The 24,318-nt window shown below is 34.3% G+C and overlaps 1 protein-coding gene across 4 annotated transcripts in view; it reads left to right on the top strand.

Annotated features, from left to right (window-relative positions):
• Window positions 1–24,318, top strand: part of LOC132199002 (zwei Ig domain protein zig-8-like) — a 153,269-nt gene that overhangs the window by 126,879 nt on the left and 2,072 nt on the right. For all 4 annotated transcript variants that reach the window (XM_059623370.1, XM_059623371.1, XM_059623372.1 and 1 more), the window contains 3 exons: window positions 5,615–5,716; window positions 14,433–14,541; window positions 17,412–17,702. In XM_059623370.1, coding sequence (XP_059479353.1) covers window positions 5,615–5,716; window positions 14,433–14,541; window positions 17,412–17,702 — 502 coding nt within the window. The remainder of the gene's footprint in view (window positions 1–5,614; window positions 5,717–14,432; window positions 14,542–17,411; window positions 17,703–24,318) is intronic.

The following is a 24,318-nucleotide window of genomic DNA, read 5'->3' on the forward strand; positions in this document are numbered from 1 at the left end:
ATTTGTGCCGGCAGCAGGGCGAAGTGACGTGCGCGCTCGCAAGGTTTGCCTGTTTGTTTCTCTCCTTCTTCTTCTAGATGATGCGGTGCGGTTAATTAAACTGCTCTAATTCAAATTTACCACCGTGCTCAAAGTTTGCACATAGTTAGTTGACGGCGGCGGCGGCGACGGAGACGACGGTCCTCGCCGCTAATTTAAAATGGGCGACTGCCTTCCTGCCTCTTCGCAAACAGATGCACGCGTGCAAAGAACAAGTACCAGAGAGAGATGGAGATGGAAGCTTCGGCAGCTTGTTGTTGTTCTTTGCGCCCTAATTTGCATGGCAAAGCACACGGCTGCATTGTCACTCGCTGCCTGCAGAAAACACGCTCTCAATATGGAAATGCACAGCGAGCCACATTACGCCCTGAAAATCAAACAAGTGCGAGCAACGCTCGCTCTTTTTTTTGCACTCTGCACTTTCCCCGACGCGGAGAGTTGTTTATTTCTTTTCGCAATTTTCTTACGCACTTGCATATATTGCGTCCCTGTACTGTTCAAAGCGTGAATAAATTAAAAATAAATATATATTTAAAAAGGACTTTTTACAAAATTAATATTGAAACTGATTAATTAGTAAAATTGATATTTGATAACTAGTTTCAAACTGAAATATAAAAATCACAAAAATACACGGTTTGCGATCCTTTTTCATGAGCAAAAAATGCAAAAAAAATCATTATAACTGGAAACAACCACATCTAAACATAAATATTCAAAATCTCAAGATGTTGATTTTTCATATTAAATTCGGTTAATTTAAATTTTGTTCGTTTTTATTTTTCTTGCTCATGAAATAGGCTCGCAGACCGTGCCCTAACCTGGTAAAGCCGTTTTGTTTTTGAATAAAATTTTTACAATTAGGAAAAACCCGATCCCATTACTTCCATGATCATCACCTCGAGTGTCAATTTCTTCACACAAAATGTAGTAATTTCTTGTTGTTGATTTTTCTTATCTTTTGAATACGACAACACAATATTTGCTTTAATTGTCGTTTTTTTATTGCATTCACACTCTTTAAGATTTTTAATTTGGTCATCTAGTTTCCTATTCAACGACTTCGTTAATGTTACCTTAATTTTTTGTTTCAGAATTTTTATTGTTATATTTCAGTGCAGATGAATTATTCAATTTCTTTTAATTGTTTTCAACAGCAGCAAAGAGACAGATCAATATTAATTTTATGACGACAAAAAAGCTTAAATTTAAAACAATAATTGATTTTAATAAATTAAAATGAATGCCAGTCTCGCGCAAATAACTTCAAACATTGAAAATATTCTTCAAATGAACGCGGAAGGCAAAGTTTAACAAGAGAAGTTGAACAGCACCGGGATTAAATATACGCCATCTGCCATTTTAATGTCACTGCGGGTGTAATAACGACTCCGCGGATATTGTTTCACATTGGAATTCTAAATTGCTTTTCGTGTGTAATGGTGTTTTTCTCCTCCTTTGTTATTTTAAAACGATCTGCACTTTTGCGTAATTGGACGTTGCAAAACGAATCTGGAGCAAATCTGATTTTACAAGCATTTCGCAATTCTTACTGCGTCATCTCAATGCAATATATAATTGCGAACGTTCTTTGTAAACCTGGCACGCGTTTCTTTATCCCGAAGGAATTATGCACCACGTCTGACATGGTTGCGTTGCACGTTGCATATATGCGACGTTTTGCAGGAGACGCACAAACGTGACTACGAAAATGCTATAAATTCAAAGTCAGAGTTCGAGGCTTTTGAATTTCGGAGCAGGAAATGTTCGGCAGCCTCAAAATGTAAACGGAGACGTTCTCGGTCTCTTGATTAGCAGGAAAATTCGGTGTTTCGCTCCAGAGGCAAATTTATTAGCGCGCCTCTCCAGGAAATATCGCGCAGCCTCGAAGGCACACGTGCTAATTTGAATTTAGGGCGAAACTTTGGCGAAACAGAACACCAGACCTCTCCTTCTACACTATCTAGAACCGTCTTGGGCTTAGGGAGCTCTCGTACCGTGAAGACTTTATTTTCACTCGCGTGCAAACTCACAGTATTGATGGCGTCTCTGTAGGGCTATTAGAAATTTGCAAGAGTTATATTTTTAAAATCTAAAAAAATCAGTGTGTACAAAAATTATTTATAATATTCTTTTTACTATTTTTAACTTATCAGTTAAAAATTTTAATTATATTTTAATAAATTTTAATTTTATTTAAAGTATGGAAAAATAATAATTCTTATTAATTCGTCTTGCTCTTGCATTACAAAAAAAAAGTTTCAATTCCACTTCTTATTATAATAAATTAGTCCCATATCATAAACAATTATATTTTATAGTAAAATAGCTTTTCATTCTGTCATGGAGTTTGAGGATTTATGTAATTTGATTAATACCATAATTATATTATAAAATTAACACTATTTATTCAATATCTGCGTGATTCATTAGTGAGCTGTAAAAAATTATATGGATTGAAATAATTTTATAGGAAATTTTCAATTTTAATTAAAACACTCTGAATAATAAAGCAAAAATCAAAAAATGTATGGAAAATTGAAACCGGGCAAACCTTTAGGGCTTTAAGAATTGCCGTCAACTTTTGACCTGATTCCGAACCCTCTTTTCCCACGCATGCAGATTTATCCGCGAAAAATTAACTTGGCTCTGATCCGGGTCGAGATACGGCAACTTTATTAGGCGACCCCGGCCGAGGCAAATGCAATTTTGAATAGCCCTTGAGCAGGCCTCGCACTTGTTTTGCGCATCCAGCGACTCCTCTCTGCAGACACGTAGGTTTCTGGTGTGCTCGGAGCAAAATCCCACGGGCCAAAGGCATCGGGGCTGATTGATGAGATCCCACCGCCAGATTGCGCGCCCCGGCCCTTCTTTATTCACCCCTTTTTTCCCCGAGAAATATGTGCTCGAGCGACACGACTTATTTACAGCTCGCGACACAAATATGCAAATTTATCTCCTTTACGGCCACATTTCAATTGGGAACGAGAATCCGCGCCTCAATTCTCAGGTGGAGCTTCGACTTTGCGCCCCCTCTGAAGTCGGTGGTTTCCCTCCTGCTATTTTCTTTTGCACTTTTTTTTATCATGTCTGTTGCTTTGACAACTTTCAAGCTGCACATCTCAAATATGAAAGTCACGGACGGCGCAACACGCTTCGGTTTGATCAATTTCTGCCGCTCTCGCGAAAGACAGAGAAGTTTTCCTCCGAGCGGAAGGAAAAGATTAATGGCTGTATCGAGTTTTTCTCTCGCACGTCAATTTTTCCTTGTAGGGAAAAAGCAGACGAGCGCTCTTAAGCGATTATAAAAACAAAATAAATGGGATTGCGAGGGATGGACTTTTAGCTATAAATAAAAACGAAATGCGCGCGCGAGGGGCCATTGTGGATTTTTAAAAGGTTGCGTGTGCCTGCTGCCAGTGGAGCCTTTTTCTCCGCCCGAACAACGAATGGGGCAGATAAAATCGCCGAGTTTTCTTTTCAACCCATAAATAATAAGTAATGCAGAAGATTGTGCTTGTTTATGAATTATTTTTATCGTAAAAGCACCTAGTCATAATTGAATGAAAATCAATATCGAGAGAGGAGATTCCAAATGGAAAGAAAATCACTTTCACCCACGCAAATAATTCAAGTATATAAATACTCTGGCAGAATTAAAATGAAATATAATATGAAAATGTACTATAAATTAATCATTTTATAATTATTGCTGACTTTTTTTTATTTTCCTTCAGATTTGTAAAGAGAAAATTGAAAAATGGGGTGGACTTTTACAAATTATTTCCTTTTTTTAGGAGAAAAAATTGTTTTTTTTTTTAATTATTTGCATTATTTTGTTTCTGCTTAATGGAAGAAATGTCATGGTTTTAAAAAAACAAGGCCAAATTTTAAATAATTTAAAGTCTTAAATTATCCCTTTTAGTATATTCAAATCAAAATAAGGTATATATCTTTTATTTTAATAAAATCAATTTATTAATTTTGAATAATTGAACAATTGTAAAAATTATTTCCTAAGCTTGTTCACTCATCCATTTAAAGAGAAATAAATTCTTTTCATCTCTGTTTAGAAGTGATTTTTATGCAAAGCACTCTGCTTTCCCAACAGATTCGGATTGGAATTGCAAAGTAAAACTTAACGGCGGTGGTAATAATTGCGTTGTAAATATTATTGTCTCTAGCGGCGAGGGAACAAAGCAATTGCGCGGATCGCGCTCGGAAAGCGAAATGTCCACATAAATAAATTAATTAATTAATAACGCAGCGTGGGAGGCGCTCCTCATTTGCATGCAGCTTGCAAATGGGTTAACTTACTCGGCGCCGCGACTAATTACACACAAATGTGCGGCAATAAAAGGAAACGCGAGAGATGTGTTTCGATTAGTTGCACTGCACACAAACCGTGCGCAATTATTGGAAAAGGAGAAAATCAAAGCCGCGGCGAGATCGCGTAATCAACTCACACATGCCGCACAGCAACCTAGGGTATTTGCATGAATCGTGATGAGTTTGCATCAAACACACGTCCAGTTTGAATAATTATATGTACGTGCAGGCCATAAATCAGGCAGAGCGTTTTATAAAGACAGCATAAATTATGCTGCGAAAGGGAACCCCACAAAATGGAAGTGTGAATCCATGAATTTCGGTCAAAAATTTAATTGTTAGAATTTTAGTAATATTCCCTTTTGTTAACTTCACTAGTTTAAAAAAGGAAAAAAACTCTTATCTTACAATTAGAAGGAACAGATTAATTTTTGTTTTATTTAATCGTTTCTTGAATAGGGATTTTGAATTAAGGAATATTTCTTAAGGAGTATATTTTTCAATTTTAATTTTCTAATTTAACTTTTTTATGATGAAATAAGAGAAAGTAGCACATGTTACAAAAAAATATTAATTTTATAATTGGGTTTCTATTTCAATGTATATGACGCACAGTGTTATTATAAAAATAATTTATAACTCAATTTCCTACATTACACACTGCAATATCACTGTTAAAGGTGTCAACATTAGAATACAAAAAATATGTAAAAAAGGAAATATCAATACAAATGATAAATACTTAATATTTATCAGATTAAATAATAATTAAATTTAAAAGAATAATAAAATTCAATTTATAAATTAATAAATGGGAGTTTTTAAGAACAATTTTAGTAGCTTAATTTTTCAAATTGTTAGATCATATTTTTTATAAATTCAATTGTTTCAACAATTTATTTAAAATAAAAATATAATTGTTGCACTAAATGGCACCACCACTGGCAAGAATTTTGCTGAAACTTCCGAGATCAAAGAGATCCCATCCGCCGCAGTGTGCCTCAGTTGACTTGGTTTTTGTCATTTTTTATAGAAAAAAATTATAAAAATATGTTTTAAATTATATTTATTAACAATGTTGGTGTTCCCCTGCGTCTTAAACCTGTGGGTGGCGAATATAGTGCAGCAAAGGGCCAATTAGCGCGCCTTGTTCTTTCAAAACAAACAAGACGCGCATGAATTATTCACCCCGTAATTGAAGCACAGCCACTAATTTTCAGCTAATTTGGCGATTTCTGTCACGCAGGTCTCGTGGATTCGGCGCAAGGACTTCCACCTGCTCACCGTCGGACTCGTCACGTACAGCAGCGACGACAGATTTTTCGTCGAGCACACCAGACATTTGCAGGTAACACGCTTTTTCTTTTGCCTTTGAGATAAAAAAAAAAAAAAAACGTGTCTTCCGACGAGTTACGAGGCGAGAAATCCAGTTGAATGTCTCATCAGCTACTTGATTGAATGAAAAAGCAAGAAATAAAAAATAAAAAACTCGGCCAATACATCAGGCTTGGTCTGTTTTCATAGTCAAAATCGATCGCTGTATTTATTTTTCAACACGACAAGCAAATATTTGGATTGCCCCAAATCCACGCGGCTAATCGTCTGGAAATGTTTTTATTTTGCAGGAAAAAAATCACAAATCGGAAAACAATTCAAATCCCAGGCACGCTCGCGTCAATTATTATTGTGATTTTAAATAAACAAAACGTGGAAATGGGAAATGCGCGCCGGAAGCGAGTTCGGAAAAGACGAAATTGATGTTGCTCGACCACACTTTGATCAATGAATCACGCCCATATCTAATAAATATTTTGATAAAACAAGCATGCTGTGTTTTGGCCGCGAGCTTTCTTTCTCTCTCTCGCAAATAATATAGAACAGCTGCTACTTTTTCCAAGAGGAAAAGCGGCGCGCGATTTTTCTTGTGCGCCGAAAAGCTCTCAAAGTTATAACTTTTATTTTGGCCCTCTCGGCCAAAGAGGCTTTATTGACAAACGAGATTCGTCTTCCTTTCTCTAATAGTGCTGGGGCTCGTTTAATTTCATTACTTGAGTTACACCGCACGCCGAAATGTTTGATGGGTTCACAGAAGTGCAATCGCGTGAAAAGAAAAGTTCGGAAAAGGAGCCACTTGCAATCAGACGAGGTGATGAAATTGCGAATTCTCAGAAACAACGCCAAAAATAAATCTCCTTGAAGTGAATTAGTGAAGCCTCGCAAATTTTATTTGATCAATATTAATTTATTCTTCCACTCAATATGATATCAGTCACCAGTAGAAAACATGAAAAGTTCAAGAATTTCATTTTCAAAATTTTATAATCTGATTAAATAGTGAAGTGGAAGGTAATTTTATTTTAAATTTAAGTCAAATTCTCTTGTGATATTTTAAATACAAAAGTTAAATTTTAGCAAAAATAAAATAATAATTTAAGAAGTTATATCTAATCTTTAAGTTCAATAATATAAGAATATTTTTTAAACCGAGAAGTAAAATAATTAAAATAGATTAATATTAAAAACTTTAAACTACAAAACATTACTTTTAATTTTAAAAAATTGTATAGACTAGTAAATTTATGAGGCTAGAACTGCAAAAAAAGTCATTCAAAATGTATCCTCTGGCGTTGGAAAATTTATCTTTTGGTTTATATTCGTGCAAGCACAACGGCTTTTAATTAATTTGCCGGTTTTTGTGCTCGCGTAGGAGGAAAAAAGAGGCGAAGAAAGAAAAAAAGAAAGCTGCGGCAGCTGAGGCCATTCCGGCGGCAGCTCATTTTTGTTGAGTAAATAACACAAAGTACGTCTCCCGCGAGATTCGAGCTGTAATGAGAGAATCTTTTTTACGGGCCGCACGTCTATTCAGCGTCATCGCCAAGATTTCGGCTTAAAATTTCCATCCCCGGCCGACGTTCTAAAAAGGGGTCCATTTACGGGATGCATCCCGCGGGAGGTGCCGAGATAAGAAAATGTGGGCGTTATTTCAGCTGACATTGGAAGGTCATAAACTCGACTTCTTGATGGAAAAGAGGGATCAACGTCGCTTTAGTGTCAATTTTAATTTTGCACACCAAAATTCGAGCTTTCAGCCGGGCTTATTGAAATCGGAGACGGTACTTATGCAAATAAGGCTCTATTTGCTTCCAGCAAGTAAAAAAAGAGTTTATACACATACAAGTGTGTGTGTGTCGCAGCCATAGAACTTTCACTTCTCTCTTTGGCAATCGGAGCGAGCGAACTGGTTCAACGCACGTCTTACCCGCGGCTGAGTTTTCACTAAACTTCTAAATGGAAAAGTTGTCCTATTTTCCACTGCGTTCGTCTCTCTCACTCGTTAAAAAGTTAAACTCGCGCTCTCGGCTAGCACAAAAGCTGCTGCCTAGGCAGTAAAACGAGCAGGTTTAAATAACGTTATCAACAATAATGCTCTGGTTATTATCCTATTAAGTTAATCCTTAGCTGTAAAATGGCCAAAAAATTTATATTAACACAGAAAATTCACCTTATTTCTGATTAGAATTATTTTTAATAATGTAATGTTTAATAAATATACAACAATAATTATATATTATAATTAATAATTTAATAATTTAGCACTGAAACTTCATCTTAATAAATTTATTTCATTTCAAAAAATTGGTTTAATGTAAAAGTTGGAAAAATTTGGTCCCTCAGACACTGCAGAATTGAAAGTAGATTTCATGAAAAAATTAAAAATTGAATCCAAATTGTTTATGGCGGAGAGAAAAACTAAAAAATAATAGGAAAACTAACTTCTAAAGGCGACCTGTGTTGTGATGGTACTTTTCCAAATTAAAATCCAAACTAAAAGTAAAAGGGAAGTATTTATAAAAAATAAAAATAAATAAAAAATTGGGGTTTTTTTAAATTAATTTTAACAAAAATTGCAGAAAATAACTTTATTCTATTTCATGAGCAAGAAAAATATAAAAATAAAAAAAAAACAACAAAGAGAACCACATTTTAACAAAATAAAAAAATTCGAAATCAACCAAAAAATTCAATATGTTGAAATTTTATATTAAAATGTGTAAAATGCGGTTTTTTTCAATTTTGCCTATTTTAATAATATTTTTCTTGGTCATGAAAAGTTTTGCAGACCGTGATACTGGTAGAGCCGTTTTGTTCTTAAATAAAATTTTTGCAACGAGGATTTCCTTTTTTTAAATCTGTTATAAATTCCTTCCCACTCTTTTTTAGTTTGGACCCGGCAACGCTCTTAAGGTTTTAAAAATTTTGCAACTTATTTACTAGGTGTAAAGCTCAAAAGCTTTAATTTAAAAAAAAAAACGTTGGCTTTCAGTCACGCAATCTGTTTGAATTATTATTTAATAACGGCGACAATTATCATATTATCAATAAAACAAAGTTCTAAAAATAAATTCCTCTGGATAAAAAATTGACTGAAACCCTTAACAAAAATTTTTAAATTTAATAACAAAATATTAGCCAAAACTTATTCAACCAAACCTTTCAATTGAAATTAATTTAGGATTAATTATGCGATTCAATACTAAATCCATTAATTATAAGTCTGAAAAAAAACGGATTAATAAAAGAAAACTAAATCAGCTTTTCTCGCCTACAAATGAACTCGTGTCAGAAATCAATACGTTTGGCGCCGTAGACGCGAAATTAGTACTGATGACCCTTTTCCCATCTAGCCCTTTGCCCAAGAGAGAAGTATTCGTTAAAAAATCAATCAATGGCGTCGGTCGAAGGCCGCTAATGAAAATACCTCGGCCGTCGGCAAACATTTGCAACGGACCGATCGGGACGCTTGATTAAATAGCGCTTTCGATACAGCTGCAAAAGCTGGGCGAGATTGCAAACAACCCTCAAGTCAGGGTCCGTAGACGCTCAAGACTTTGTGCGCGCGGCCAATGAGTGCTCGGCCCGGCACTTCTCGTGATTGCAGTTATGGCTTTCGCCCTTTGTCTGCGGGGCTTGTTTTCATTTTCGCCCGACGTCTCCACTCTCGCTCGCTCGCGGGCCGCGTTACTCCGTCGTGATTAAAAACATTGATTTTCCATCCTCGCGCCGCGTGTGTGTGAATATGTCGATGCTGCGATGAAAAATGACTTCGCGCCTAATCGCGTTTCTTGCGGTGCCTCTCACTCTTGTCGCTGCGTTTCTTGTGCTCCGGTGCCTCCCTTGTGCACTGCACCGCCTTTTCAACTTTCATTATATTCCACAGGCTGCATCATTGTCGAAAGTGTGATGAAAAATCAAAACATGACTTTTTGGGATTTCTTCCTTCAAACAAAAATTTTTGATAATGAAAAAAAAATATTTAAAAAACCTTCAAAGTAAAAATATTCAAAATAAAGTCAGAGATAACTTTAATGTGATTCAAATTTTAATCATTATTTAATTTATAAAATTAAAAACTCGCAATATAACTGGGCCCAAGTAGAGAACTTTGTTTACATTGAACGGTTTTGAAGGAAACAGTTTGGAATTGATATCAATTTTTTTTCATTTATTTTTTATTTTTTATGTCATTATTTATCACGATTTTAATTAGTCAGGTTTCCGTTTCTCTAATTATCACAAATTTTTAATTTATAATTATATTTTTACTCATTTTTTTTTTTTTAATATATTAAAATCAAATTCATAAATCCTGAAATACTTTCATTTCATATTTTACCATATCTTTGAAAGAATTGATCTTATGTTTCAACGTTTTGAGGACTAGATTGTAAACTACATAATTTAAAATCAGAACTTATTCTTGCAAGAACCCAGCCAGTCCTCATCCACTAACATTCTCCTATCATAGAAGATTCCTTAGTGGATTCAACTGGCAATAGAAGAAACCAATTACAATCTTCTAAAAATCTGCTATTGATAGAAGATCGCATTCACTAATCAATCCACTAAAATATGTTAGTGGATTTTTTAGAAGTTTTCTTAGTGGTCCCCTTCTGCTATCAACTTATTAGTGGTTTCTTATTTATTTATTTATTCTCCATTCGAGTGGATTTTTAGTAGAATTGAGACACTCTGATAGTGGATTTGGCACTCTAACAAAAATCCCAGTGCTAAATTTTAATGCTTGAGTATGTTTGTTTCCCTTCGAGTCACCGTTTTTTCAAGCCCAAGTTTTAGTTGAAAAAGTCCCAGGTTAAAAGTCGCTTATAGGTTAAAAATGGTTTTTTTTTTGGTCAGGCCAAGACAAAGTGTCTTGTCAGCCTGTGCCCATATTGAGCTTGCGGAAGGCAAGCTCCAATCTTATATTATTTGGGTATTTATTTATTTCATTTTTTATTTTTATCTTTATTATCATCAATTTACAGTACTGGTACATTACTAGTACATTACTAGTACTGTACTGGTTTGTGGTGTGCGTGCATATCTTAATTATGCATACATGCGTCGCGCCTCCTATAGAAGTTTGTGCAATAATATGTAAAAATCGGTTTCCTCAAAATTACACCGCCACTAGTATGACTAGTATTGAAAGCGCGACGTAAAACCAGTATTGTATGCGCGACGAAATGCAATTGATGCCAACTCAAATCGGGATTTCTGGGAACCTCGTCTCACGTACTATATCATTAACATTACCCAAAAATGAGGTATTTTAACTTCTAAAATTTAAAATATATAAAATTATATACACAAGCTTGTAATGATATTTCAAAAATCTATTTTTTTTCATGTAATATACGGAAAATTAATTTTTGTTTGTTTTATTAGTTAAAAATTAATGCCATTGACTCTCCAGATAGTTCAAATGTGAATCAGATTGTTCTTATTGAATATTGTTCTCTGTAAAGCATGAAACATTTTAATTAATTCTTTTATCTGAACAAAAATCATTTAGTTAAATCTAAAGTATTCTTATAAAATATATTTCTCTCTAGAGATATATTAGATCTTTTTATTTTAAAATTTATAAGCCTAATTATAACAATTAATTTAAATATAAAATTGAAAGTAAATTCCTATACTTGCAAACAATGTAAAATTACAATTTTAAATATTATTAAATATTTTTAAAATTTAATTATTATTTTATAATCTAAATCAATGCTTTAAATTTTTGAATGATATTTTTATTGAATTCAAGTCATTTTACATTTTAATTCATTCCTTAGGTTTCATTTTGATCAATTTCTGTAAATTCAAGTTCCTTTCGTTCTATGCCAATAACTCGGCCAAGGAGACTCTCTTTGTTTAACTCTATTTCTTTGTACGGCAGTACATTTCCTTGAAGTTCTGATCAGTGGATTAATTCCAACATTCTCTCTGGAAATATCGCACTCGAAACAACGAACTGGGTAAGAAGTAGGTCGAGCAGAAATCGCATATTGATGAGGACGCGGTGGATGAAATAAACAAACACGCGCCGCGGCTTTAAGAATCAACCGACGGAGCAATAAGTCTTTTCTGAAATTTAATATCAGCGGCAGCCGGGAGCCCAAACAGAAAACGCTGCCGGAAAACAAACAAAGATACGAGAGAAGAAAAGAGAGAATGTAACGTAGACATGCATCAGGCGCAATTTCAATCACCTCGCACGCGGCGTAATTCGGGCAGAAAAGCCAAAGTCAATCGCCGAGCGGGTGCGACGCTCGCCCTTTTCCATCCTTTCGCCGGCAATTTTTCTGAAACGAACGCGGCCGATTGTTGCTCGACTCCGGGGCGAATTCGATTCACGTATGTTGCCGTCGCACATTATTTCGCCTTCGCGATCCAATATTAACCGAAAAAAGGATGTTTTGCGCACGAGACGGTCGAGATCCGGGCGGGCAGAGAAAATGGAAAAAGAAGAGAGCGAACTAGATTCGCCCGTCGCCGCCGCCGGGCCAAAGCGTGCCACATAATGCAACACCGTCGGAATAAGAAGTCCTCCCCGGGGATGCAGGTGCTGTTTCCGCCGCCGCAAAATAGGTCGACGGGGCGCTTTTCGCGCGCCCAAATAAATGCAAAAGACTCGTTTCAGGTGAGTGCGGTCGGCCCACCTCATTTGGCCGCGTAAACGGATTACCCGGCGCTAGAGTAATTTCGCTAACAATGAAATGTTTTCCTTGTCTGCATCTCTGCGGTTTTGTTTGATTTCCGCAAACGGCTGCGATGGGAGCCGTTGAATTTTAAACTTGAGAGTAATATTGACTTTGTTTCCTAGCAGAACATTTGGAGCAAAAAAAATTCACTCACTACTTCGCTTCTTTTGAATCAAAGTGAAAAGACTTGTAATAATTTCCTTGGTCCCGAATGTTTCGAGCGAAATAAAAAAAAGCCGGCGCTACTTCTTTGATCTCCGGATCTTTTGCTCTCTCTCCGATGTAAGCGAGAGAAGAGCACAAAAGAAAGAGAATGGGAATATATACGGACATCAGATGGTATGCAATCTGCATTGCAGACGAGTCGAGCGGGTCGTCTATAAATCCCACTTATCGCACAGTTAGCAAGTTGCATACAAATAGCGACGCCAGTTGTTTCCAAGTTACTTACTTTTATTTTAAGCCTAGCTTTTTATTTCAAAAATCAATCAATCGATCGATGATAAGTTAATTTATGCCGATTAAAAATAAATTAGAGGATTTTTTTAATATAATGAATTATTATTATTATTGGAAAAGCCCGATCTCTTCATTTCCATGATCATCTCCTCAAGTGTCAATTTCTTCAAACTAATTGTTATTATTTTTGTTTATTTGTCTCTTTGATTGTTGATAACAATTTATTTAATAAAAGGAACTGTTGAACAAAACGGCACCACCACTAGCAAGAATTTTGCTGAGAAACTTTGGCCTCGGAAGTTTTAGCAAAATTCTTGTTAATTCTGGTGCCGTCTTGTCAAAAAATTCTTTGTTTAGTTGCAAAGTGTCTTTATTGATTGTATCAGAAGGCAATTACTGCCCAGGTACATCATACATACATTCAAATAAAATTATCAATTTACATAATAGAGAGGAAAATCATCTTAAAAAGAAAAAATTCACAATAATCAAAAGATATTACATCAATTGTTTATAATAAATTATTTTCAAAAATTGAATGAAAACAATGTGAACAAAGAAGTAACGAAGATAAAATTAATAATAGTTTAAAAATCGTTTTTTAAGGAGTTTAAAACCTAAAGAAACCACTCAAAAGGTAAATTATTAAATTAGTACTTGTGGCTAATCGCCCTGACGTGGAATTTCGTTCCGAGACAAGAGATATTTTGGGACAAAGCTCATGTAAAAAAAGTTATAAAATTCCTGTTTTGATTATAAAAAATATTAATCGAGGGCGAAAATTTCCCAGGACAGACTGGGGTTGTATTAAACAATATTAATTTTGGGAAATTTCCGCCCTCAATTAATATTTTTTATTATCACAATAGGAATTTTCTAACTTTTTTACTACTTTTATATCTTGGAACGTCAGGGCGATAAGTCACAAGTACTAATTTAGTTTTGTTAAAAAATTAATAATAATGCTCAATGCTCTAATTAAAAAATAAATTTGAACAAAAAAAACCCATTTTATTTAAAACACTAAAAAAAATTATCACCTACGAAAAAATTTACTTGATTGCTTTCATAATTTTTATTTGTGTAATATTTCCATTTACTTAATTCAAATATCCATTCCAAAATTAACCAATAATTTATGTTCGTAACTTCCAACCTCAAAAGCTTCTCAACCCTTGTGCTCGGTTCATAATCATAATCATGAATTATCCGCCGTTGGGCTATTCACAAGCCGAGTACCAAAAGGGCGAAGCAAAACAATTGTGCAGAGACCGACGAAGCTTGTTAGAGGCGAAACAAGCAAATTAGCTACGACAAGACGAAACTGATCACGCCGTAGGTAGCGCGCAGAGAGAGCCGCATGAATATATAATTTGGCCCGAATGCAACTCGAGCCGACTGAACTGAACACACAGCGCGTTTTGAGCGAAATGAGAAACGACGAGAGAGATGAGAAATTCACCCTGTGATTTCCGCCTAATGAACTCGTCGCTCGCTCGTGCGCACGTCAACTGCAGAGCTCGCGTCTTGCCATGAGCGCGCCTAATTTAATTTCATTTTCTATTGCAGAATTGGGGACTGAAAATCAAGTCGGTGCAGCAGCGGGACTCGGGCTTCTACGAGTGTCAAGTCTCATCGCATCCCCCGACGAGCATCTTCATCGAACTGCGAATCGTTGGTAATTAAACTTTGCTTTTGGTTTTATTGGAGTCGACGCGCCTCTCCGTACCATAAATTTCGCCAGATTTTCCCTTTCACTTGATTTCGCCGAGAGTTTCCCCTTCGGCCTCCGGCTCTTGCCTTTCAATGGAGCTTTATTAACGATATTGACTTGCACCCCCATTGTGTTCGAACCTTCAATGCGTTTGCCTTCATCAATATTTGGTTTTGTTGTAAGAATATATAAAGCAGAATTCTCCGAGGTAACTCAAACAATTCGGCCTATTTTTCTCCAAATTTTATTTAAAATAATAAGAAAAACTCTCGTCGTCAGCAAAACTAAAACATAAATGAAAAATAAATTCATTATAAATATGAGGAATGTTTTCAATTCCTCTTGATAATTTAATTTGAGCTTTATCAAAAAGTCAGAAGTAAACGTTCATCCTTTATTAGGCAGAATTCCTAAGAGGTGTATAACGTAGATTTTTTTTTATTTGCGCCTTTAATCAAATTTTTATCAATATAAATTATACCCGCACAATTTGTTTAAAATATAATTCAAAAATCAATTAATCAACTTTTTAAGGAAAATCAGGATTTTTATTTCGTATTTTGAACCATTATCAAACATTTTAACTTCAATTTAGATGGTGATTTGAATTTAAAATCGACTTTTCCTTGGTGATGAGTTTTTTTTATTAAATTAGTACTGTGACTGAAATAAATAATAAATATTGTAGATGAATTATATATCCTAATTGAGACATTACAAGTTTTACATCAGTTCAAGCGATAATAGATTGGCTCTTGGAGGTTTTGTAAAAATATTCACATTTAATGAACTGCCAAATTTTTTTATAAATGTAATCTTTTCTGACTTTTTAACTCAAATTATAAATTCCTCATATTACTTTGCTATCTTTGTTAGAGTTAATAATGATAATAATGAAAATAATTTGATAAATAATATAATAATTTAAAATATTAAATATAAGAAATTATTCATATTAATAAGCTTGAATCAAATTAATTTATTGTGTATTTAATTCAACTTAAACATTAAAATCAATTATTTTTAATTTTTTTGTTCTTCTTTATCAAAGAAACTCCAAAAGGTTTTTCGCGTAGGGGTTTCAAACGGTCCAAGTGCCAAAAGAGTTCCTAACCGCACTTAGGAAAACGGGCTAACTAGCAAGGGTAGTGCAAAAGGGAAGAAGGAAATATTCATCCTCTGCTTTTCCTTCACGGAGAGTTGTTTTATTTTTGAAGAAAAAAATATATCCTGCTTCTTGCTGTGCACGTATCAGCTGTTTAGTCTAATCATATTGACAAAAATTAGTACAAAATATCAATTCTTTTCTTTCAAATTAACAATTTTTCATTGAGAAAGTATTTAACTTTTCATTTTAACACAATTTTGAGCACAAATTAATTTTTGTGATAATTTAGGTCAGAATATTGAAACGTGTGTTTTTTAGAGAAGACCAAATTATTTTTTCTTTTGGTTTTTCACAAAACCCATCGAGAAAGGTTGATTTTAAATTCATAATCACCGTCAATGAACCCTAAATCTTGAATTCCTATTACAAATTTAATTTTTTAAATTAAAAATTTTTAATCTGGATCAAATTATTTTTAATAGATAATCCAATGATAACGCAACTAATTTGAACCAAACGGAGTCATTGTTCGACCATTTCCCAATCAATAATCACTATAACCGGATCTCGACGCCCACAATAATTGAAAATATCCCACACCATTGTTGCAATTAGCCTAAAACCCGCTAAATCCATTAACGACAATACTTGCGTCAACAGAGTAATTATTCAGGCACTTTGCTCCAGCAGAAAACAATTTATTGTTTTGTTGTTATTAGCGATTCTCATAACCACGGATTCAGCAACCAGAGTAATGCGATTACGATGCACACAGGGCGGAATTGTTTATTAAAAGCTTAATCGGCGGCAAACTACCGCCACTATAATTACCCGCGATTTATGCATCGCGCGCTCTGATAAACATGTCGAATATTTACACGTGCTCTTGTGATACGAATGATTGCGTTTGGATTGAGCACGTTGTGATCTGTTTGCTCAGCGGTGATTTATCCCGCAGATTGTTTAGTTACAATCAACAAGCATATGTTCTCTTTTCTTCCTGACCCAGTTACTTAAGCTGAACCTAACAAATTTGTTTTGATGATTTGAACATTTTGAAAATACCTCCGCAAGCCAATCTAGTCTGAAATCACATTATATATTATATTTATCAATCAACAACGTCGATGTCATTCCCTATTCAGCAACTTGATATATCAAAGTGCATAACGTGCTTATTATTTTTTCTATTTTTTTATTATTATTATAAAAGAATTTAAAATTTGATAAGGACTGTAAAGTTTTGTAATTTTATTCTACCCATTTTGCTAAGAAAAAGTAAAATAAAAAATAATATTAATTATTATTAAATTTAAAATACAGAAAAAAGTTTTATGTTTTTAATTGTAAAAATATTTTTTTCTAACATTTTAAACTGTTTGGATATTTTTGTGGTAGAATTTCACGATCAAGGGTTGATTCATGGTGATTTGAATTTAAAATCGACTTTTCCTCGATCGGTTTTTGTGAGTTGTTTATTGTTTCTATTGTTTTTTCTGAAACAATAAACAACTCACAAAAACCCATCGAGGAAAAGCCGATTTTAAATTCAAATCACCATGTTTGGATATTATTTCAGTTTGGAATTTCTGGTTCTTTTTTCTATCAAAAACAATGATAAAGTCGAATCTTTGTCTCACGAGGATCCTTTTCTCATTCAATTATTAAATAAAACTTTTTAAATTTTTTACGCATCGTCCTAATTGCCGTGAAATTTGTCTTTCAGAGGCCTCGGCCGAGATCTCGGGCGGCGCCGCCGACCTGCACATCAAGAGCGGCAGCACCCTCAAGTTGACCTGCACCCTGAAAAAGAGCACGGAGCCGCCGGTGTTTGTTTTCTGGTACCACGACGGTCGCATGATCAATTACGACAAGGAGCGCGGCGTGCGTGTGCAGAATGCGGGCCGCGCCGGCAGCGCCCTGGTGCTCGAGGAAGCCATGCCCGCCGACTCGGGCAACTACAGCTGCGTGCCCTCCAACGCCCGCCCGGCCAGCATCAACGTCCACGTGCTCGACGGTAACGACCCCCGATTAATTTCCCTCCCCGATCAGTGCAGACCGCCCGATTCCATGCATTTCAAATTAAACTGCGGCGGTGATTTGGTCTGGCCACAGGGGTTGCGGATTCCACGTCCCGACCGCAATCAAACGGATTTTTTTCCCTTTTTTTCGGGCGACCACTGGAAAATAAAAATGTGTAGAGCAGCTTTTGTCAACAACCGAGCCTCGCGGTTTCAACTCGCTCTTCAGCCGTAAAATTTAATTGGGGAAAAAAGAGGAACAGCTATAAAATTAATAAAAAAAATGGCGCATTTTCGTTTCATTGGATTTTCAAAATGTATATGAAGCAAATTTCAAAGGAGTTCTTGAAATAGTTGTTTTTTCTTTTCTAATTAGAGTAAATTCTTTTTGTAAAGTGTAAAGAAGAAGATTTAATTTTTAAGAGGTTTTTACTGGTTTTTACGTGTTTTTTATGAAACTGTAAGAGAAAAACTTTGCTTTAAAGAATGGAATATGTACAAAAATTTTGTCCTTTAATTAAGAAATTAATTTAAAATTATTCAAAAATGTTCTTTTTATATAGAAAATGTATTAAACACCTTAAAGTGTACAAATTTTATCTTTTTGAGTCACAAAAAAATTAAAACGCTCAATTTAAACCTAGAATTTCATAATTATAAGTCCAAATTTTCAACATCCTCTAAAGCCTAGTTTTCCTCGCACATTTTCAGCAAAACCACGTAAAAACCTCTTTAAAATTTAATGAAGTTGTTTGCTTTATAACTGAATTTTAGAATTCATAAAACAATCTTTATATGATGTAGAAGAGTTTTGAAGTATTTTTTTTTACTCTGTTTAATTTGCCTTATTGTAAAAATAAATTCTAATGTTTTTGACCAATGATTTATGGAACATCGACAAAAATGAATAAAAAAAACATATTAAATTAAATGGTTAGGCTCAGGGTGAATTCCATTAAAAATTGAAACCGGGCAAATCTCTTTGCAAAGAAAAAAACTATGTTGAAAATAATTAAATTATTAATAGGCAACCTGCGATCTGCTGGTACTTCAAAAACCTAGGGTTTTCTAACTCCAACCATTTTTTTTTTTTCAATAAATTTTTCTGATGTGGTGAAATTTCTAAACACTCCGCTGATGTGGGAAAATCTCCAGGGGCCATATAATGTGAAAATCCGCCACTGCCTGCAGAAATTAATTAAACAAAGGAGTCAGTCAACAGCTTCAAACTGTTACTAGTCCTTGATTTTTTTCATTTTGTTTCCTTTTTCAACTAGGTTCACCCGGTTTCAATTTTTCGTAAATTCTTAAGTAAAATCAGAATTTAAAAAAGCGTTTTGTAATCTAGATTTTCAAATTTTAATCCATCACAACGTCTCATATCTTCAAAAAATCCAAGATGTCAACAGCTATCAAATTCAAATTGGAAATTTGATAAGAATCCTCGTGCTACAAAAAGACCGCATAAGGCACTTCATTCTAATCTTCTCTCTGACGTGTCCAAGCGTGAAAAGAAAATTGAGTTCGGCCGTAAAAGTCGTCGAACCAAAATCCACTTGCTGCAGGACGAATTATATACCCAGCGCGTATTGTTCTATGAATTTTTGACGACTTTCACAGCGAAAAGCAATTTGTTTTTGAAACGACGCAGGAATTAGTGAATTTAACGACTAAAGCGAAAAAGCGGGACGCGCTTTTTGTTTGCGCAACACATCAGCAGTGAATGAAGTGCCGCTGCTTGTTTCGCCTTTCGCTTGCGATTTTTTTATTTTCAACGTCGCCGTCCTAATTGACCCTTTTGGCACTTTCGGTTTCAACGACCAAGTTCTGCCTTTTGAACAGAGATAAAAAAAAAGAAATGATTCACATGTTTTATCGACAAAAGGATTCGCCGTCTCTTTATTGCAATGTCAAGTGGATTCAGTAATTTAAGTAATAATCGATTATCAATGTCAGAGTAATTGACGAGCAATTTAATCAACAAAAACCGTGAATTAAACAACAATTTAGAGTGTTTTCGCCATTTTTATCTCTATGGTGGACGCATTCTTTTTTTTGTAATGAAACCTTTCATGCCAGTTCAAACGGTCATCTCCGGCCAAAGTAAAACAGAAAAACATATCCCATGGGTAGGCAACCCTCTATGCGTGTGTTTATTTGTAGAGAGAACACCAAAGGTCAGTTTAAACAACGATTTTCTGCTGCTTTTAACTCGACCTCGTGTTTACGCGTGACCTTTGCCAGCAAATATAATGAAAATGTCTGCGCCCGGAAAGTTTAAAACCTTTGGGAATGAATCGTGTTTTCCGAATTGAGTAATTTTTAACCTCTGGCACTTTTCATTTTTTGTTCTTCTTCGGCAATCAATAGCGCCAGACGGAGGAATTGTTACCCAGACAAAAGGAACGTCAAATCAAATAAGAGTTTACGTTGTGCGTGTTCCTCGTTTAGGCTCTCGGCGTTTGTAAGAAATCTTCCTTCCCAATCCTGGTGCGCGCCAAACGAGCGAAATCCAATGATAGAGGACAACATCTTTCCTGTCTTGCAATAAGAAGGATAAATGTTTTGTATCTCTCGAATTGGCTCGGTGCTCACAAATGCGTATTTATAGATGTCCGTAAACAAGTCGAATTTATAAATGGAAAAATTTGAAATACTGATCGAATGAAATAGTTTTTGTCAATTTTTATAAAAAGTTTAATCAGTAGATAAGGTTCAAGCATCAAGATTTGAAGAAATTGAGAATTAAGATTTGCGAATTTTTAATATTTGTGTGAGGGCTTTTGCTTAAAAAAAAAAACAGCCCATTTGATTTTGATGTTAATTTCTATCTTCATTCTAGTATTTATTTGTTTAATGTGCATTTCAAGGAGATTATCTTTATGATTGATTGATTTATTTATTAAATACCAACGGTATACAACATACATACTAGACATAAAATAAAGTAAAAATCGGTCAAATGAAGGAACAAAAATTATTTCATCGGTATTGTCTCTCACACTCGGTGTTGTCTCTCACTTTTTCATTGTCGCTGCGGCTGATAACGTAATATTGCTCTTGTTACATTCGAATAAGTGATAAAAAAGAATTTTTTCATCGCAAAATTTACATTTACATTTGTCATCTGCTGCCGTGTGATAGGCTGCATTTGTGCAAAACAGGTAGTGAAAACCGTGGCAAGAGTAGCGGGTGAACATGTGTCTGTCTTTACAATTTGTAGCCTGCCAGTTTTTGTTCGTCATTGCAGGTGTGTTATAAAAATGAGGATTGATTTCCAATTGTTTAAGACGCATGGAGTTAAAAAATTTGTCACTTTCTGAGTGCGCTGGAAGATTGTATTTGTTCATTAAGTCACTGACGATTGTTTCACTTTCCGTTAATGCATATACAAGTCGTGATTTCATTCTTTTAGACAGACTTAAAACTCTCTTTAGGAATCTTGATTTTATGGTTTCTAGTTTTTCCAAATCCCTCTGCTTCAAATACGGCCAAATGGCTTCAATTCCGTAACTTGCAACCGGTGAGATAGCTAAGTCAAATAGTTTTTTGGCCGACTGCAGAGAGGATTTTGGCAAAGCGTTTAGTTTGGCCATTGCAAAGAGTGCCGCTTTCACCCTTTTGCTTACATGATTTGAAAAGCAAGTTCCCGATGATTGAAAAGTTACACCTAAATAGCAGAACTCTGTTACAAATTCAATGTTTTGTCCATTTACATTTAAAATGTCGTCTTTCCTTAGACGGCCTCTACCCTTATTTCTAATTTTGAGAATCTTACACTTATCATAATTCAATTTTAAGTTTTTGGTTGCTAGATATTGCTCAATTTCCAAAAGTGCTGCTTTAATATCTTCAAGGCTATCGCCTATTAGCACAATATCATCTGCGTAAAGTATTGCACGGACATTTTTACAATTTTTTATGGCCTCGTTTAAATCACTGACTGTGAAAATGAATAGAAAAGGAGAAAAGACACCACCTTGTCTGACTCCATTTGACTGTGTTATAGTTTCCGATACAGTGACACCATCATTTACTTGTAGGTAGTTTAGATCTAGCATTTCCGCCACAAGATTAAGTTCACCATGAGCTAATTTTTTAGTAGAAATTAGTTTTTGAAATACAACTTTTCGGTCAATTGTGTCAAAGGCTTTTTTCACATCTAAGAATACACAGTACAATGGCTTCCCTTTTTCATAAACAGATTCATTTATCTCACTAATCAACTCGTTTACAGCTTGTATAGTTGATTTACCTTTGACAAAACCATATTGATTTGGTGGTATATTGTCTATCAGACTTGAAGTAATCCTATTATTAATTATACGATCTAGCAAATTATAGAAAGTGGAGCTTAAACTAATGCCTCGGTAAGAATTTACATTAGAAGTATCACCTTTTCCTTTGAATAGAAGCTTTAGATTAGAGTATTTCCATGCTTCTGGGAATTTTCCGGCGCGAAGACATAAATTGAAAAAGGAAGTCATTTCGGGAGCGAGGCTTGAGAAGAGAGCCTTTAGATTTTCATTTGTTAACATGTCAAAACCTGTTGCCTTTTTTGTTTTTAAACTTTTAACTGCAAATTCTACTTCTTCTTCCATAATATTTTTTAACTCTACATTTTTAGGATATTGGTTTAACAAAGCCTTTAAGTCTAAAGATTGGCCAGGCTTAAGTTTACTTTCATTCAGAAGATTATCCAAAGTTTGCTCCCATGTTTTCATTGGTATATTATTTTCTTTCCAGGTTGAATTATTGTTAAGTTGCAGAAGTTTGTAACATCTTTTTTCTGCTTCCTCTAATATTTTATTGTCTAATTTGTCAACGTATTCCCTTTTCTTAATTTTACAAAGTTTTACATATTCCTTTTTTCCAGTTGAGTATATTTCCATCACTTCGTTTTTATCGTCTTCAAAACCTTTTACCGCTGGAAAAGAGTTAATAAAGGTTCTTAAAAAGTTGAGATCTTGTTTGAAACAGTAGCATTGGTAATCAAACCAGGGCGCGCTTTTCCTTTGGAAATTTTGAGGAGTGATTTTTGACTCTTCAACAAGTGCAAGTACATTTTTGTAGAAATTTTCTATGTTTTCCATTTCAATATCATTTCTTAGAATATCAGTATATTTACATTCAATCAAGTACTTAAGTTTAAGATCATCTACCCTGGGGCGACCTAGCCCTGGTTCATATGGATTAGCATTTGAATTAGGCATCTCAAAATTTATGGAGACCAAGCAATGTTTAGTTAAATGGGGGTCATTGTTTAAATTAAAATTGTTTAGTTTGATTTCTGGGCCCAAAAGAATTAGATCAATAGTGCTGCCTCCTTTTCCAGCTAAGTAGGTTCTCTGAAGAGGGAGGCTGTTTGCAAGAGTAAGGTCATTCATTTCAGCAAAGTCTAGAAAGCTCTTGCCTTTTAAGTTGGTTGAAATTTCAATTCTACAGTTAAAATCTCCAGCGAATACAACCTTTTCAATATTTCTAATTTCTGGGAGAGTTTTCAAGAGTTGCTCCCAAACATCATCCGAATTTAACTTTGGATGCAAATAAGAACCAACAATGGAGAGATGTTCAAAGTTCAAAATTATGAAATTTTTTAATAGTTTGCAATTTATGATTTCCCCAACTTTGCCTTTGTAGTAAATTGCGAGACCTCCCTTTGGTCTGCCACGCGCAGATTTTTCGGCTAGAATATGTTTGCTATAAAACCCCGGAATCGAAAATGGTTCTAGTAAAAAAGTTTCAGTTAATATGAGAATGTCATAATTTTTAAATTCAGTTTCACCAAAGTTGCTATAAACACTTTTAAACCCTTCTACATTCCATAGTAGCAATTTGATGTTTTGTGAACTATTCGTTTCGGGGTCGTTTAAAAATTCTGTGCGGTTATGATACCTGCGCTGTCTTTATCTTTATAAACAATTTAATTTATTGGGAAAACTGAATTTTTAAAAATAACATTGCTTTTCATGGGAATTTTGTAAATGTTGTCCCATGATCGTTGATAAAAATCACCCCAATTAAACTAGCTTAGTAATTTTAATAAATAATTTATATTTAAAGTTTATTACATAAATTATTCCAATAAAAAAAAATTAATTTTATAAACGTTATTTTTACTTTTTACTTTTATTAAATTATTATTTTAATTTTTTACATTTTTTTTTTATTAAATCATGTAAAACGGAATATTAAGCTTCTTGTTAACGCTGCAGATTTTAAATTATTATTTTTTTTTTAAATTTAACAAATATAGTAGGGGGTTCCTTATTCATAGGTAAATGCAAATTGAATTGATTTTTCGTGACACAAAATAAATTTTATTTAGTTATAAAAAATGCATTAAAAATTAAAGACCGTTTTTGTACGTTGTCTACTACAATTTGATTGATTGAAATTAAAGACTATTAAAATGTTAATTAAATCTTAAATAAGAAAACATTTCAATGCATAAAACTTAAGTACTGAGCATAAAATGAATTCTCTGGCATTTTCATCTCAATTACCAGCTAATTATAGCATCACCTCAGGACAACATTTTTCCTGTCCTGGCACGGTGCTCACAAATACGTAGTAATGCATGCTCATAAAAATTTAAATTTGTAAATGAAA

Source organism: Neocloeon triangulifer, unplaced genomic scaffold (genome assembly GCF_031216515.1).
Source record: "Neocloeon triangulifer isolate White Clay Creek 2 clone unplaced genomic scaffold, ASM3121651v1 ptg000013l, whole genome shotgun sequence".
NCBI classification, from domain to species: domain Eukaryota; kingdom Metazoa; phylum Arthropoda; class Insecta; order Ephemeroptera; family Baetidae; genus Neocloeon; species Neocloeon triangulifer.